General features: G+C 44.7%; 1 protein-coding gene and 1 pseudogene across 2 annotated transcripts in view; both read left to right on the top strand.

Annotated features, from left to right (window-relative positions):
* The window catches only part of CRKL (CRK like proto-oncogene, adaptor protein), a 37,292-nt gene extending 22,266 nt beyond the window's left edge, over positions 1–15,026 (top strand). The window contains exons 3-4 of one of the 2 annotated variants that reach the window (XR_004052743.1): positions 11,004–12,551; positions 14,491–15,026. Coding sequence is in view for 1 of the 2 variants with exons in the window: in XM_010368983.2 (XP_010367285.1) it covers positions 11,004–11,138 (135 nt within the window). In the remaining variant the exon portion in view is untranslated. Of the gene's footprint in view, positions 1–11,003 lie in introns of both variants that reach the window. The other variant, XM_010368983.2, reaches the window with a different exon arrangement.
* LOC115893121 lies at positions 7,996–8,071 on the top strand (annotated as a pseudogene).
* Positions 15,027–15,265: the final 239 nt, after the last annotated feature.

Here is a 15,265-nt window from a genome sequence, read left to right as displayed (position 1 = left end):
ACTTTAGAATTGTACTTAACCCTGGGTACACACACCCCTGAATATTTGTATGAAAATTTGTATTCAAATGTCTGAATGCAGCCTCAGCTGTGCTTTCCCTCCATGGTATGGTATAAGAAAACAGTTGGTGACACAAGCTGGGGATCTGTGGGAACTGAAGTCAGTGGTGGAAAAATAGTTTCCCAGGCTTGCAAGTGAGACTTAAAGTGATTTGGGATGGAATTGATAGAAATCAAGCAGAAAGGTTGTATTGATACCTTAGGTCATTTAGTCTAATCATTTTCCCAGTGCTTTTAGCCCTCTTCAGAGTCTAACTCCATGGCCCTCCAGTCTCAGCTTGGACACCTCCAAAAAAACATTCACTTAAACAAAAGTTCATTGAGTGCCTATTACGTGACAGGCTGGGAACTTGGGATATAGTAGTGAACAAAACAAAGATGTCTTTCCTGTGGAACGTCTGGAACATAACAGTTTCATGAGGTGGTGTGTCTCATGTTGTATGGCTCTGGTAGCTGACAAGTCTTGTGTTCTGGCTCTCCACTAGGGAGAAAGAAGCCACAGCCAGCCCCCTTCCTGTGTTTGCCTAGCCCAGTATGTGGACTTAAGTGCATGGCCCCATAGTTGTCTCTCTTGAGTTTTGTTGTTGTTGTTGGTTTGGTTTTTATTGGTCTTATCATACCATCTGTGTACATCTCTGAATCCTTTTCTTTTTTTTGAGATAAAGTCTCACTGTGTTGCCCAGGCTGGAGTGCAATGGTGTGATCTCGGCTCCCTGCACCCTCCACCTCCCAGGTTCAAGCAATTCTCCTGTCTCAGCCTCCCGCGTAGCTGGGATTACAGGCGCCTGCCAACCACGCCTGGCTAATTTTTGTATTTTTAGTAGAGAAGGGGTTTCACCATGTTGACAAGGCTGGTCTCAAACTCCTAACCTCAGGCAATCCGCCTGCCTTAGCCTCCCAAAGTGCTGGGATTATAGGCATGAGCGTAGGCCCAGCCTCTGAATCTTTTAAAATCCTGATTATGTCATCTAGCGTATTCATTACCCTCCAGTGTCCTAACTGCAGGTTTTGTAAAAGCACCAACCAGATCTTTGTATTAAAGTCCTTCTCTGCAGCCTCTCCAGATCTGCCTCTTATATCTATAAAAAGACAATGAGGTTGATCTGGTGTGACTTGTTCTTGGTGGGTTCATGCTGCTTCCAGATGCTCTACTTCCCATTCTAAATCCTCACAAACCATCTCTTAGCTAATTGCATCTAGAATTTTGTCTGGGATTCATTTCAAGCTCACTGTTTTACATTTTATGGAATTTGCCATCTTTGTTTTGACAAAAAACGAGAGAGACTTGACCCTTTCTAATCTTCCAGTGTCCTATGATGTAATTTCTCTATGACGAGACTAGTCTTGGACTCTTACTCCTGCTTGCCAGTGTATTTGGTCAACTCTTACATACCTGTCCTTTTCAGCATGAGAACACCCTTTCATCATCTTTGGTGCTCTTTTTTTTTTTTTTTTTTTTGACATTTTTTTCTTAGTGATGCTCAGAGTTCTTTGAGCTCACCAGCATCCTCAACATTCTTGCTGTTCGTTCCTGTACTTGCTCTGTGTCATCTGTGATTGCGTTTTTATAATTTCTTCTTGCATTGTCTTTGCCCCATTTCAAAACCTGTAGTCATTTGGATTGCATCAGGTCTCTGTGTCTTTTGAATTGGCCTTCCCAAGGGCCCATGGTACAACTTCCTTCACTGACTGACCTGGAATTAGCAGATTCCCACTTTACGAATTGGTTTTGCTTCATTGCTTAGAGTTAAATTTGTATTAGCATTTTCTTCATTGCTGCTTCTACTTGCTGAGGTGAAGTAATCTACAAAGTAAGTTTAGGTTTCGGTAATACTGATTGTACTGTGTAATCTCTTAGGGATCATCATGAGTTCCTCCTACTGGGTAGCCTGCAGTGCTGTTGGGCCTGTATGTATTCATCATGAAGCATCTGACTCGGGTCCATGCAGCAAGTTTACAGCCTCCCAGTGTAACGGGGCTGCTGTCCCTCACTTCACGTCACGTTCTAGCAACGTGAAGCCTTCTTACCAAGGCTTCTCGGAAAGGCCCACAAATTAGCATTCACCTTAAGCAAGAATCTCAGGTGTGTTCTACCCATGTCGTGGTGGTGTGTGTGGATGTCTGGTGCCCGAGGAATCATTTCCACTCGTCTCCTTGGACCTTTCTTTCGTCAGGACTGGCCAGGATCCTCCTCCACCCTTCTGTCTTTGACATTGTGTCAGTTGTCCTTCACAGCATCTCAGCTTTATTTCTTCAGTACGAAAAGTGCTTTTTTTCCTTGATTATAATACCGTGCAAACATAGGAATCTTTAGAAAGTCCTTTAGAATTTTAGAAGATTCTCCTATGTAAAAATATATACATATATGTATTTTTTTTTTTGAGATGGAGTCTTGCTCTGTCGCCCAGGCTGGAATGCAGTGGCGGGATCTCAGCTCACTGCAACCTCTCCCTCCCGAGTTCAAGCAGTTCTCTGCCTCAGCCTCCCGAGTAGCTGGGATTACAGGTGGCCGCCACCAGGCTGGGCTAGTTTTTGTATTTTTAGTAGAGTTGGGGTTTCACTATCTTGGTCAGGCTGGTCTTGAACTCCTGACCTCGTGAGCCACTGTGCCCAGCCCAGAAAAGAAATATTTATGGCCAGGCGCGGTGGCTCAAGCCTGTAATCCCAGCACTTTGGGAGGCCGAGGCGGGCGGATCACAAGGTCAGGAGATCGAGACCATCCTGGCTAACACGGTGAAACCCCGTCTCTACTAAAAAATACAAAAAAACTAGCCGGGCGAGGTGGCGGGTGCCTGTAGTCCCAGCTACTCGGGAGGCTGAGGCAGGAGAATGGCGTGAACCCAGGAGGCGGAGCTTGCAGTGAGCTGAGATCTGGCCAGTGCACTCCAGCTTGGGTGACAGAGCGAGACTCCGTCTCAAAAAAAAAAAAAAAAAAGAAAAAAGAAATATTTATTTATTTATTTATTTATTTGAGACGGAGTCTCGCTCTGTCGCCCAGGCTGGAGTGCAGTGGTGTGATCTCGGCTCACTGCAAGCTCTGCCTCCTGGGTTCACGCCATTCTCTTGCCTCAGCCTCCCAGAGTAGCTGGGACTACAGGCACCTGCCACCACGCCCGGCTAATGTTTTGTATTTTTAGTAGAGACAGGGTTTCACCGTGTTGGCCAGGATGGTCTCGATCTCCTGACCTCGTGATCCACCCGCCTCGGCCTCCCAAAGTGCTGGGATTACAGGTGTGAGCCACCGCACCCAGCTGAAAAAAAATTTTTTTAAAGGTTTTTGTTCTTCTTTCCTAATGTGTAAATTAAGTGAGAATGCCATGGAATTGGGGCCCTGGTGTGTTTCAGGTAGGACCTGTCCCATCCTGGTCATTATGCTGACCTCTGTTTTCTGTGATAGCTGTTTTCTGATGATAGCTGTTGAGTGAGAAGAACCATCAGCTAGGGGTTCACAGAGAGAAGTTTATTCTCATGACTGCTCCCCCACTAAGAGCTTGAGGTTTATATAATTTGCCAGCAATCCACCTTCTGTCTATGAATTTACCTATTCTAGGTATCTGATATAAGTAAAATGATGCAGTATTTGTCCTTTGGGTCTGAATTATTTCATTTGGTACAGTGTTTTCAGAGTTCATCCAGGTTGTAGCATGTATCAAAACTTCATTCCTTGTCCCAGCATGAGGTGGCTCACACCTGTAATCCCAGTGCTTTGAGAGGCCAAGGTGGGAAGATCACTTGAGGCAAGGAGTTTGAGACCAGCCTGGGCAACATAGGGAGACTCCATCTATACAGGAAATTAAGATAAAGACTTCATTCCTTTAGGGCGAATAATATTCCATTGTTATGTATATATCACATTTTGTTAATCCGTTTATCTCTTGATGGATACTTCAGTTGTTTTCGTTTTTTTGGCTATAGCGAATAATGCTGCAGTGGACATTGACACACAAATGTTTGAGTCCTTGCTTTCAGTTGGTTATATATCTCAGAGTGGATTTCTGGGTCAAATGGGTAATTCTGTGTTTAGCTTTTTTTTTTTTTTTTCTTTCTTGAGATGGAGTTTTGCTTTGTTGCCCAGGCTGGAGTGTAGTGGCACAATCTCGGCTCACTGCAACCTCGACCTCCTGGGTTCAAGCGATTTCTCCTGCCTCAGCCTCCCAAGTAACTGGGATTACAGGTGCACGCCATCACACCCGGCTAATTTTTTTTTTTTTTTTTTTTTTTTTGAGACGGAGTCTTGCTCTGTTGCCCAGGCTGGAGTGCAGTGGCCGGATCTCAGCTCACTGCAAGCTCCGCCTCCCGGGTTTACACCATTCTCCTGCCTCAGCCTCCCGAGTAGCTGGGACTACAGGCGCCCACCACCTCGCCCGGTTAGTTTTTTGTATTTTTTAGTAGAGAGGGTGTTTCACTGTGTTGGCCAGGATGGTCTCGATCTCCTGACCTCATGATCCGCCCGTCTCGGCCTCCCAGAGTGCTGGGATTACAGGCTTGAGCCACCGCGCCCGGCCAATTTTTGTATTTTTTTAGTAGAGACAGGGTTTTGCCATGTTAGCCAGGCTTGTCTCGAACTCCTGACCTCAACTGATCCGCCCACCTCAGCCTCCCCAAGTGCTGGGATTATAGGCATGAGCCACAGCACCTGGCCTATGTTTAGCTTTTTGAGGAACAAACTGTTTTCCATAGCAGCTGTACCATATTCCATTCCAACCAGCAGTATGTAAGGGTTCCCTTCTTCACTGCCAAAAAAAAAATTCTTCCACATCTTCACCATTATTATTTTCCATATTTTTTATTATAGCCATCCTAATAGGTGTGAAGTGGTATCTCATTTTGGTTTTGATTTGCATGTTCCTAGTGACTGATGTTGAGCATCTTTTCATATTGGCTGTTGGCAAATCTTTGGAGAAATGTTTTCAAGTTCTTTGCCCAGTTTTTAATTGGGTTATTTGGGCATTTTTGTTTGTATTTTATTTTATTTATTTATTTTTTATTTTTTATATTTTTTGATATAAATATAAAATATAAAATATAAATATTTATATCAAATATAAAATATTTGATATAAATATAAAATATAAAAGACAGAGTCTCACTCTGTCGCCCTGGCTAGAGTACAGTGGCACACACGATCTCGGCTTGCTGCACCTTCTGCCTCCAGATTCAAGCGATTCTCCTGCCTCAGCCTCCCGAGTAGCCAAGATTACAGGCGTTCACCACCATACCTGGCTAATTTTTTGTATTTTTAGTAGAGATGGAGTTTTACCATGTTGGCCTGAACTCCTAAACTCAGGTGATCTGCCTGCCTTGGCCTCCCAAAGTGCCGGGATTACAGGCGTGAGCCACCATGCCTAACCTTGGTTACTGTATTTAGGCTGTTGATCCATTTTAAAAATGACTTTGTGTACAGTGTGAGGTAAGGTTTCAGAGTCTTTCTTTTAAACAAGTGCTGGAAAAAAAAAAATAAAATAAAATAAAATAAAATAAACAAGTGCTGGAATTACAGTGTGAGCCACTGTACCTAACCAGTATTAACATCTTAATAGTAAGTCTTTCCATCCATTAACACAAATGTTTTTGCATTTATTTAGGTCTTTAATAATTTTTGGTATGCAAATCTTCCACCATGGTTAAATTATTCTTGGTTTGTTTTGTTTAGACGGAGTCTTGCTTTGTCACCAGGCTGGGGTGCAGTGGCGCAATCTCGGCTCACTGCAACCTCCGCCTCCACAGTTCAAGCGATTCTCCTGCCTCAGCCTCCCAAGTAGCTGGGGCTATAGACATGTGTCACCAAACCCAGCTAATTTTTGTATTTTTAGTAGAGACGAAGTTTCACCATGTTGGCCAGGACAGTCTCGGTCTCTTGACCTCGTGATCTGCCTGCCTTGGCCTCCCAACGTGCTGGGATTACAGGCATGAGCCACCACGCCCAGCCTATCCTTGGATATTTTTATTTTATTTTATTTTATTTTTATTTTTTGAGACGGAGTCTTGCTCTGTCGCCTGGGCTGGAGTGCAGTGGCCGGATCTCAGTTCACTGCAAGCTCCGCCTCCCGGGTTTACGCCATTCTCCTGCCTCAGCCTCCCGAGTAGCTGGGACTACAGGCACCAGCCACCTCGCCCAGCTAGCTTTTTGTATTTTTCAGTAGAGACAGGGTTTCACCGTGTTAGCCAGGATGGTCTCAAACTCCTGACCTCGTGATCCGCCCGTCTCGACCTCCCAAAGTGCTGGGATTACAGGCTTGAGCCACCGCGCCCGGCCTGATATTTTTATTTTAGATGCTATTGTAAATAGAATCACCTTTTTTTTTTTTTTTTTTTTTTTTTTTGAGACAGTCTCGCTCTGTTGTCCAGGCTGGAGTGCAGTGGCACGATTCTTGTGCCTCAGCCTCCTGAGTAGCTGGGACTACAGGTGCCTGCTACCACTTCCAGCGAACTTTTTTGTGTGTGTGTTTTAGTAGAATTGGGGTTTTACCATGTTGCCCAGGATGGTCTCGAACTCCTGAGCTCTGGCAATCTGCGCTCCTTGGCCTCCCAAAGTGCTAGGATTCAGGCATGAGCCACTGTACCCCGCCTGGAATTGCTTTCTTAATTATTTATTACCAATATATAAGACACAACTGATATCTATGTGTTGATCTTGTACTCTGCAACTTTGCTGAATTTGTATCTTTTCTTGTGGAATCTGTGAACTTTTTTATATATATGATCGTGTCTTGACTTCTTACTTTTCAAAGCCCACATACTCTTGTACCACGGCATACTGGCCTGTGGTATCTTTAGCCCTGCCACCTACCCTTCCCAAATAAAATCTCTGTTAACCAGTAAACAGCTCTCTTGAATCAAGTTACTACTCTGAAGGATAGTGGTAATTTTAAGGAAGAGACCAAGTCTTTAGTATTAAAACCCTATTAGATAGCATTCAGTTGTGGGCTTGAGCACATGAGGTTACTTGACTGCTACCCAGGGCACACAGACAGGGAGCCTAGCCCTCTAAAGCCTCTATCTCTCCGGCTACTCTGATTCGGGTGCAGGTGCACAGAGAACATAGGGGCAGGCAGTGGACCTATGCAGCTCCGTGAGGGCCAGGGGTGTCTGTCTCCTTTGTGTCCCCTCTCGTATCTCTCCACAGCCTACACATAGATCTTCAATATTTGTTGAATGACTAGAGGAATAAAAGCCACAGAGAGCAGGATGATACCTGTCTGGTGATTATAGTACATGGGCTTTGTTTTGTTTTAGAGATTTTGGGAGCTATAAGTGCCTTTTGAGAATCCAGTGAAAGTTGTGCAGTCTTCAGAAAAACAGCATACATTCATGCATTTGCATACAACTTGGCAGGATGTTCTTTGGTCACGGAGACCCATTCACGTCACCCAAGTTAGAATTTATGATTCCAGTGTCACCAGTGTACTCCTGATCTTACTTTTATGTAACCTGAAACCATGAAATCTCAGAAATCAGTACAGGGAGTGGAGACTGATTATGGAACCAAAAAACTACTGTGACAACCAGTGCTTGGGCCCTCCAGTGCCTTGACTGCTCTTTGAATCAAGTGCTACATGCCAGTCAGTAGAGTCATTTTCTGGGCGACACTCTGGACAAGTAGGGCTGTAGGAAACTATTGCCAGCAGCAAGAGGTACCCTCTTGCCATTTAACTCTTGGTAGACATAGAAGGGCTGACTAGTGTCCCTGGCATATGTGTTTTAGAGTTATTGTGTCCACTCCACAGGTGCTAAGTGCGGCCAGCCCCAAAGATACTATTTTGACAGTTCTAATAATGATTAAGATTGTCCTGTTCCATAGGGTGAAAATTAATAAAGATGATGCATTAGATATATGCTTCCTCTTAATCTGTTGATAAGGTCAGCCACATCTTCCAGGTGTAGTTTGCCCCTTGAACCAAGTTGGTATCTACCTACATCAAGATTGATCTGCCCTCTGACTTTACTTTCAGGGATCATTTCTATAGTTCATTACTAGAGAAGTTTCTCTGAAAGTGTAGAGCACCAAAAAACAAACAAACAAAACAAAACAAAAAAAACAAATTGATCTGCCCTCCAGAGTGAGTGCTTCTTTGAACTGGATCCGTGTACCATGAACCCAGAGGAAGAATAGGGAGTGATGAAGGAAACAGCAAGGTGACTGCCAAGCTACCAACCATTTTAGGATCTCAGCACAAGCACTGTTCGGTAGAGCCATGGAAGAAGCTGGTCCATAACCAGACCTGTAACTGGGCAGCAGGCTGCATAACAGCCAGGATGTCTTTTCTGTGTTAAGATAGAAAACAGCATGAGGAATAATGATGGTGTTTTAGCATGTGGAAACTCCTGCAAGGCCACAATGAGGCACTAATGGTCAAGGGGCCACCAGAAGTCTCAGCCATTCTCTTCCTAGGCTGCTCTTTGACCTACGTCTGCTGGTCAAGGTTCCCTCTGTCTGAGCAATAGCCCCTTGATCCTGTGCTCTGCAGCATTGATTTAGTAGTGTTTTTCTGCCACTTGCTGCTTTTATGTGTCTTCTCTCTCTTTTTTCTTTTTTCTTTTTTTTTTAATAGAAGCTAGGTCTCACTATGTCACCCAGGCTGGTCTTGAACATGTGGCCTCAAGTGATCTCCCACCTTGGCTTCCCAAAGTGCTGGGATTACAGGTGTGAGCCACTGTGCCTGGCTACACCAAGTGCAGTGACATGATCTTGGTTCACTGCAACCTCCACCCCCCAGGTTCAAGTGATTCTCCTGCCTCAGCCTTCTGAGTAGTTGGGATTACAGACATCTACCACCAAGCCTGGCTGATTTGTATTTTTTAGTAGAGACGTGGTTTTGCCATGTTGGCCGTGCTGGTCTCGAACTTTTGACCTCAGGTGATCCACCTGCCTCGCCCTCCCAAAGTGTTGGGATTACAGATATGAGCCACTGTGCCCAGCCTTTTTCTTTTTCTTTTTCTTTTCTTGAGTCAAGGTCTCTCTCTGTCACCCAGGCTAGAGTGCAGTGGCATGATCACAGCTTACTGCAACCCTGCAACCTCTGCCTCCTGCGCTTAAGCGATCTTCCCACCTCATCCTCCCAAGTAGCTGGGACTGCAGGTGCATGCCACCATGCCTGGCTCATTTTTGTATTTTAGAGACAGGGTTTCACTGTGTTGCCCAGGCTGGTCTTGAACTCCTGAGCTTAAGTGATCCACCCGCCTCAGCCTCCCAAAGTGCTGGGATTACAGGTGTAAGCCACTGCGCCCAGCCACTTCGTGTTTTTTACACTGTGTTATTATCTAACAAAGATTGATCGTGTATCCCACTCAAAAGACAAGTTTTTTGAGGATACAGACTGACCTGCCCATTTTCCATGGAATAGATGTTCAGTAAATTTTATTTAATTGTTTAGGTAGGATCATGTAGAAAGTATCCTGGTAAAGACCGCCAGACTCACAAGTTAATTGGAAGGTATGAGGTGTGAGTGTTCTTGGTAGCTTTCAATCTCTAGCCTCATCTTTTCCATCTTCCCGTTGTCTTCCTTGGCTGCTTAGTATCCATCACAGTAATTTATTAGACCCCATTTTCAGCCTGTTCCTCATTGGTTTTGAGAGGACCCTTGTTGGTGACAAGGTTGGAAATCCTCTGATATATACAGTGCTGTGCTTCTCAGTGCTATTTCCAGCTCTTCCCTTCGTGCATCCAAAGGGTATGATCATTAGAGGGGGCGTGGGGCTGGGGCCTGGGTTCTACTCAGGAATCTCTACTTAAGTAACAATCATTTGATTAATGTGAGACCCTTTCAAAGTTGGAAGGAAACTGAGACTTGGAGAACTTAAGCAGTTTGCTAGTCATGTAGTTTCTAAAAGTGGCAGAACCAGGACATTTGTTTGGTGTCCTGCATGCTCCAGAGTTCATGACATGGACCACTGGACTGTGCCACCTTGTGCCTGTTTTTATTTTGAGATGTAGTCTTGCTGTGTTGCAAAGGCTAGTCTCAAACTCCTGGGCTCAAGCAATCCTCTCACCTCAGCCTGCCAAGTACTTGGAACTACAGGCACACACCACTATGCCTGGTTCTGTATGTGTTTAAGCAGACAAAAGCTTATTTCTTATTGTCTTAGATCTTAAGTGGGTCTTATATTCAAGTAGTGTTTTCATGGACCTGAGTACACAAAATAGAATCTTAGATTAGTGCTCTGCTGAACAGAGAGCACAATGTCTAAATGGCTACCACCTGAAGGTCTTTTTTTAAAATACACCTTTTTGTGTGATTTGACTTTAACCATTCTCAGAATCATGTGTTCATTTCTATCCTGTTGGGGTTAGTGGCCAAAATAGAGGGTTGGTTTGGGGAGGAGCTGCTTTGTGCTCAAAAGCTGTTTGTGCGTGTGTGTGTTTTTGTTTTTGTTTTTTTGAGACAGGGTCTCACTCAATTGCCCAGTCTGGAGTGCCATGGAACGATCACGGCTCACTGCAGCCTCAGCCTCATGGGCTCAAGCCATCCTCTCACTTCAGCCTCCTGAGTAGCTGGGACTAGAGTCGTGTACCACTACACCCGGCTAATTTTTCTATTTTTTAGAAGAGATGAGGTTTCACCATGTTGCCCAGGCTGGTCTCGAACTCCTGACGTCAGGTAATCCCAGGAGTTCAAGGTACAATGAGCTGTGATCGTGCCACCACATTCCAGCCTGGGTGACAGACCCTGTCTATAAAAAATAAAAAATTAATGTGCATGGTGGTGCACGCCTGTAGTCAAAGCTATTCAAGAGGTGGAGGTGGAAGGATCACTTGAGCCCAGGCGTTAGAGGTTACATTGAGCAGTGATCTCACCACTACACTCCAGCATGGCTAACAGAGTAAGACTCTGTGTCTAAATATAATGTATGGGCCCTTTGGATAAGGTAGTGTTTGTGATTTAATGTAAACTGTCTTTTTCTTGTTGCAGAGAAATGCTAACTTTGTCTTCTTCATCTGTACAGGTTGGTGACATCGTGAAAGTCACAAGGATGAATATAAATGGCCAGTGGGAAGGCGAGGTGAATGGGCGCAAAGGGCTTTTTCCCTTTACGCATGTCAAAATCTTTGACCCTCAAAACCCAGATGAAAACGAGTGATTGCCATTGCCCTGTTTCCTGCTGCTTTGTTGTTCTGCCTGTCCTAGTCTCCTTTGAAGTGGGAAAGCATTCTCTCTCATAGGCAAGTCACACTGCATTGCCGAAGTCCAGCTTTCTGCAGACTGGCAGTCGCACACACATTTGGAATGCACACAGCGACTGCCTCCTGACGTTTGTATCATAGTCGTATTGTCAAAGAGTAGTTGATTTTAGAGTTCTTTTGGATCATAAACTGGAAATACTGATGGAAGCACACAAGTGGAGAGAAGTTGACGAGGAAAGGGTCTTCCTTCTCATCGCTGCCTGTTTGTACATGGGACTGATTCTGTCGTGTTCACCAGAGAAAGCCTGAGGCCATGGCGAGATACTGCATGTTTGCTGTTCCACAGAGCAGTGGCTCAGCTGCCATCTTGCTTTTCTTTGGACAACAGGAACTGAACCTTAAGGAAGAGAGAATTCTGTCCTAAAACTCCAAAATCCGGCTTTTTTTTTTTCTTTTGGTTTGGTTTGGTTTGGTTTTGGAAAACTAATTAATTAGACTTGTGTGGGGTTTTTTTTGTTTTGTTTTGTTTTTTGTTTTTTTGAGACGGAGTCTCGCTCCATCACCCAGGCTGGGGTGCAGTGGCGCAATCTTGCCTCCCTGCAGTTTCCGCCTCCTGAGTTCAAGCGATTCTCCTGCCTCAGCCTCCGAGTAGCTGAGATTACAGGCACGCACACCACGCCCAACTAATTTTTGTATTTTTAGTAGAGACGGGGTTTCATCATGTTGGCCAGGCTGGTCTCGAACTCCTGACTTCAGGTGATCCACCCATCTCAGCCCCCTAACGTGCTGGTATTACAGCCATGAGCCGCTGTGCCTGGCCTAGACTTGTGTGTTCTAAACAGGTTAAGTAGCAGGTTGGGTTTTTATGATAGTGCAAGGAATGACACATGCCTCTGAGCTTCTAAACTGAAGCTGCTGTAACTAAAGGAATCTGAAAAGAACAACGCTGAAGCAGAGGCCTTTATTGTCTTGGTTGCCAGTAATAGTTTGTTTTGCCATGTAGCAGAAAACACACAAAATAATGCAGCTGTGGTGTGCCATGCTATGTGCACAGCCCCTTGGATTACTTTGTTTTAAAAAGCATCAGAGTTGGGGGTACTTTAGGGAAACCTTTGCTTACCTTGTTTGCCAGTGATAAGAGCAGTGGGTTGGAGGGCAGTTGGCCAGTTTTCTGTTCAGCTTTTCAGTGAATGTACCCCTTTTGGTGAAGACTTAAATTCCCCTAAAAAGTGGGGTTGTTCATAGAATCATTGGACTCATTAATGAATCACTGAATTCCACTCACTGAAGCCCAGACCTCCGCACCCAGGCCCAGTCTCACCAGGTTGCCAGAGAAAGTTGGTGCTGCTGATACTGGTCTCACAGTCTAAGTAAGTGTCTGATGCTCCCAAGCAATGGAAATGCAGGCTCTGGAAATTGGTTAATATATTTGATGTCTTAGTGTTTTAGTGACTAGGGAGACCATTAACTAGTTTATCATTAACCACTTACCAGTGTATTGATGTTAAAGCATTTCCCTGTTAGCTAAAAGAGGCCTGTTCATACAAGCCAGCTGGTATATACGTGTGGTTCATCCGTCATCTGCTGCTCATGGCAGACTAGAATTCTGGGAACCCTGTGCAATTCAGTCAGCTCTCCCTTCTGGGCCCTGGTAAAGACAAGCCTCAGCTCATAGTGAACACAGCAGACCTAGAAATGTAGCAACAGCCTAATGAGTAATTGTCATTTACTGAGTATCTGCTGTGACTGTGGCCCTGTCTGGAGGTTCCTAGGTTTTGAGATTTAGAACAATGCCTTCTGGAGACAGAACCAGCAAAACAACCATTTTTCAATTTTTCTTTAAATCAGTATTCCATTAGGCAGATAACTGCCATATTCATGAATCTTGAGAGTGTTCCCTGTGACAGAATTAATGGTCAGTTGGGAAAACTATCACCATGGCTTCCCATCTGTGGTTCTCCTCTAAAATTCTTGGAGATTAGCCCTTCCTTGCCAGTGAGAATGGTGGCCACCTCCTGCTCTGCATGGTCTGCGGCAGTTGCCGCTTCTGGTTAGGTGTGTCAAGTTGGCTTATTTTGGGTTCAGGCCTAGCGTAGCACCCACAAGTGGCAGACATATCACAGAGTCCCCAAACTGCCTAGAAACAGTGTTTGCCCTTTAGCCAGTGACCTGGTTCATCCCTGCCCAAGTTGAGCCCTGACTGAAGTTTCCAGCAGAGGGAGGAATGTGCCTTGTTTGAACAAGGGCACAGACCCTTAAGCCTTTTTCAACCAGATTTAGCTGAAGGGCTTGACACCTTTGAATTACAGCAGTTGACTTAGAGCGCAAGAAGTCTGTGGCCATTTTGGAAAGCAAGGTTTCCTTTCAGCCCTGTCTACTGACCAATACCCCGACTCACCTTGTGTGGCGTACTTCAGAATCAGATATACCTAGAGTATACCTGTGGTTTGGTTTTATAATTAATCAGCTCATTACTTCAGCCCATGAAAATGGCGTACAGGGCTGTCAGGAGATTCAGAGCTCAAAACAAGGCGAGCTTGAGTTCTGCACTCCTGATATGTGCCAAAAGTAAAACTTTTTGACTTACAACCTTGTCAGTTTTTTTAATCAGGCAGGGATATTCTCTTTTTCACACTAAACATATGAAAGCAGCACTGCTGCCTCAGCTCAGCTTCGTGCCTGGGTTCCCCACTGGTCTGGGAAGCCTGTTGTGCTCCATAGAGCAGTGCAAATCTGACCCAGAGGGTGGGTGTTCATAACTGCTACTTGCTCTGCTCTACCATGTTTAAAGAAATATTTGGATGTTAAATTAACTCACTATGGTTTTTCACCTGGGAAGGAAACAAATTACATACTAGAGGGCATTGACTGTTTGGTTATAAACTTGTGTATCCTGGGAAGGACCTGCGGTACAGGAGTCAGCCATGTCTGTGCTGTGTGGAACCACCTGACGACATGGTTAACGAGGAAGATGATACGTTGACCGGCTGCCGTTTGAGGACTTTGGTCACCCAGACTAGACACCTTCTGTGCTCATGTTTGGAAAGCTGAAAGGGAAGGACAGCTGTGCCCTCCTGGGAGCTCACGTGTCCCTGGCACTGTGCTAGCTTTCCTTTACAGCTGTTTACAGACAAGGCAGGCCTGAGGAGGATGGCCACTGCTCTTGTGATGTTTGCTCAGAGGAATATGAACATTTTATTTTTGAAAAGGGATAATGTGGTTTTGTGCCAGGTGTTTATAATTTAATCCTTTAATATTATGGTTATTAACCTCTTAAACGTGAACGAATTCTTGATTGTTTTAACACAGTACCTAAGACTAATGCTTTCTGTGGACACCACTGAGCTCTGCCTCAACTCCACCCTCTGGGACCGGAGAACTATGCCCCTGGAAACTGCTGTCGGTGTGGACACTGCGCTGGTTCTATTTTCTAAAGGAGTAGAAAGACAGGTCTCTGAGACAGGATCGTTGTCCCTACAGGAGGAACAGTGGCCTTGCTTCTTAGACGGTCTTCACTGTGTGTTTTAAAACAAAAACAAAAACAACACCGTAAAACTCTTTTGACCTGTAATTTAAAGATCATAAACTTCAGGCAATAATATTTTCTGTGTAAGCTTTTAAAATTATTTTTGGGGATCATAGCTTGTTTTATTTTGTGCTATAAAATTAACAGTATTAAATGACTTATATTCTTAGAACACATCGAGTGTCTTTTCTTAACAGATTAGTACCTTTTTATTTTTGTATTCCGTTTTACGTTAGTGGTCCCAGCATCAAAACCCTTGTTTCCATGGCCTGTTTGTATATTGTCTCAATAAAACTTGCATCAGCCGGTGGTGGCGGCAGCTTCGGTGTTTCAGTGTCTCCTCAGTCAGCCCCCACTATCCTCCTGGCAATTGAGCAGTGGTGAAATCTCTGATGCTCCTCAGAGACCCCTTAGTGCTACTGCTGACCAAGAGCTAGAATGAAGTCTTGGCATCTGCCCATTCCAACACTCGGGCACCCAGAGGAGAGCACTTGGGGTCTCCCTCCAAAAAGAGAAAAAATCTGGCTCCCAGAGTGTCTGCCTTGTAGGTACTGTACG

The sequence above is a fragment of the Rhinopithecus roxellana genome, chromosome 13 (genome assembly GCF_007565055.1).
Source record: "Rhinopithecus roxellana isolate Shanxi Qingling chromosome 13, ASM756505v1, whole genome shotgun sequence".
Taxonomy (NCBI): domain Eukaryota; kingdom Metazoa; phylum Chordata; class Mammalia; order Primates; family Cercopithecidae; genus Rhinopithecus; species Rhinopithecus roxellana.
Note: the sequence above shows the minus strand (reverse complement) of the source record. Positions and strands in the feature narration are given on the sequence as shown.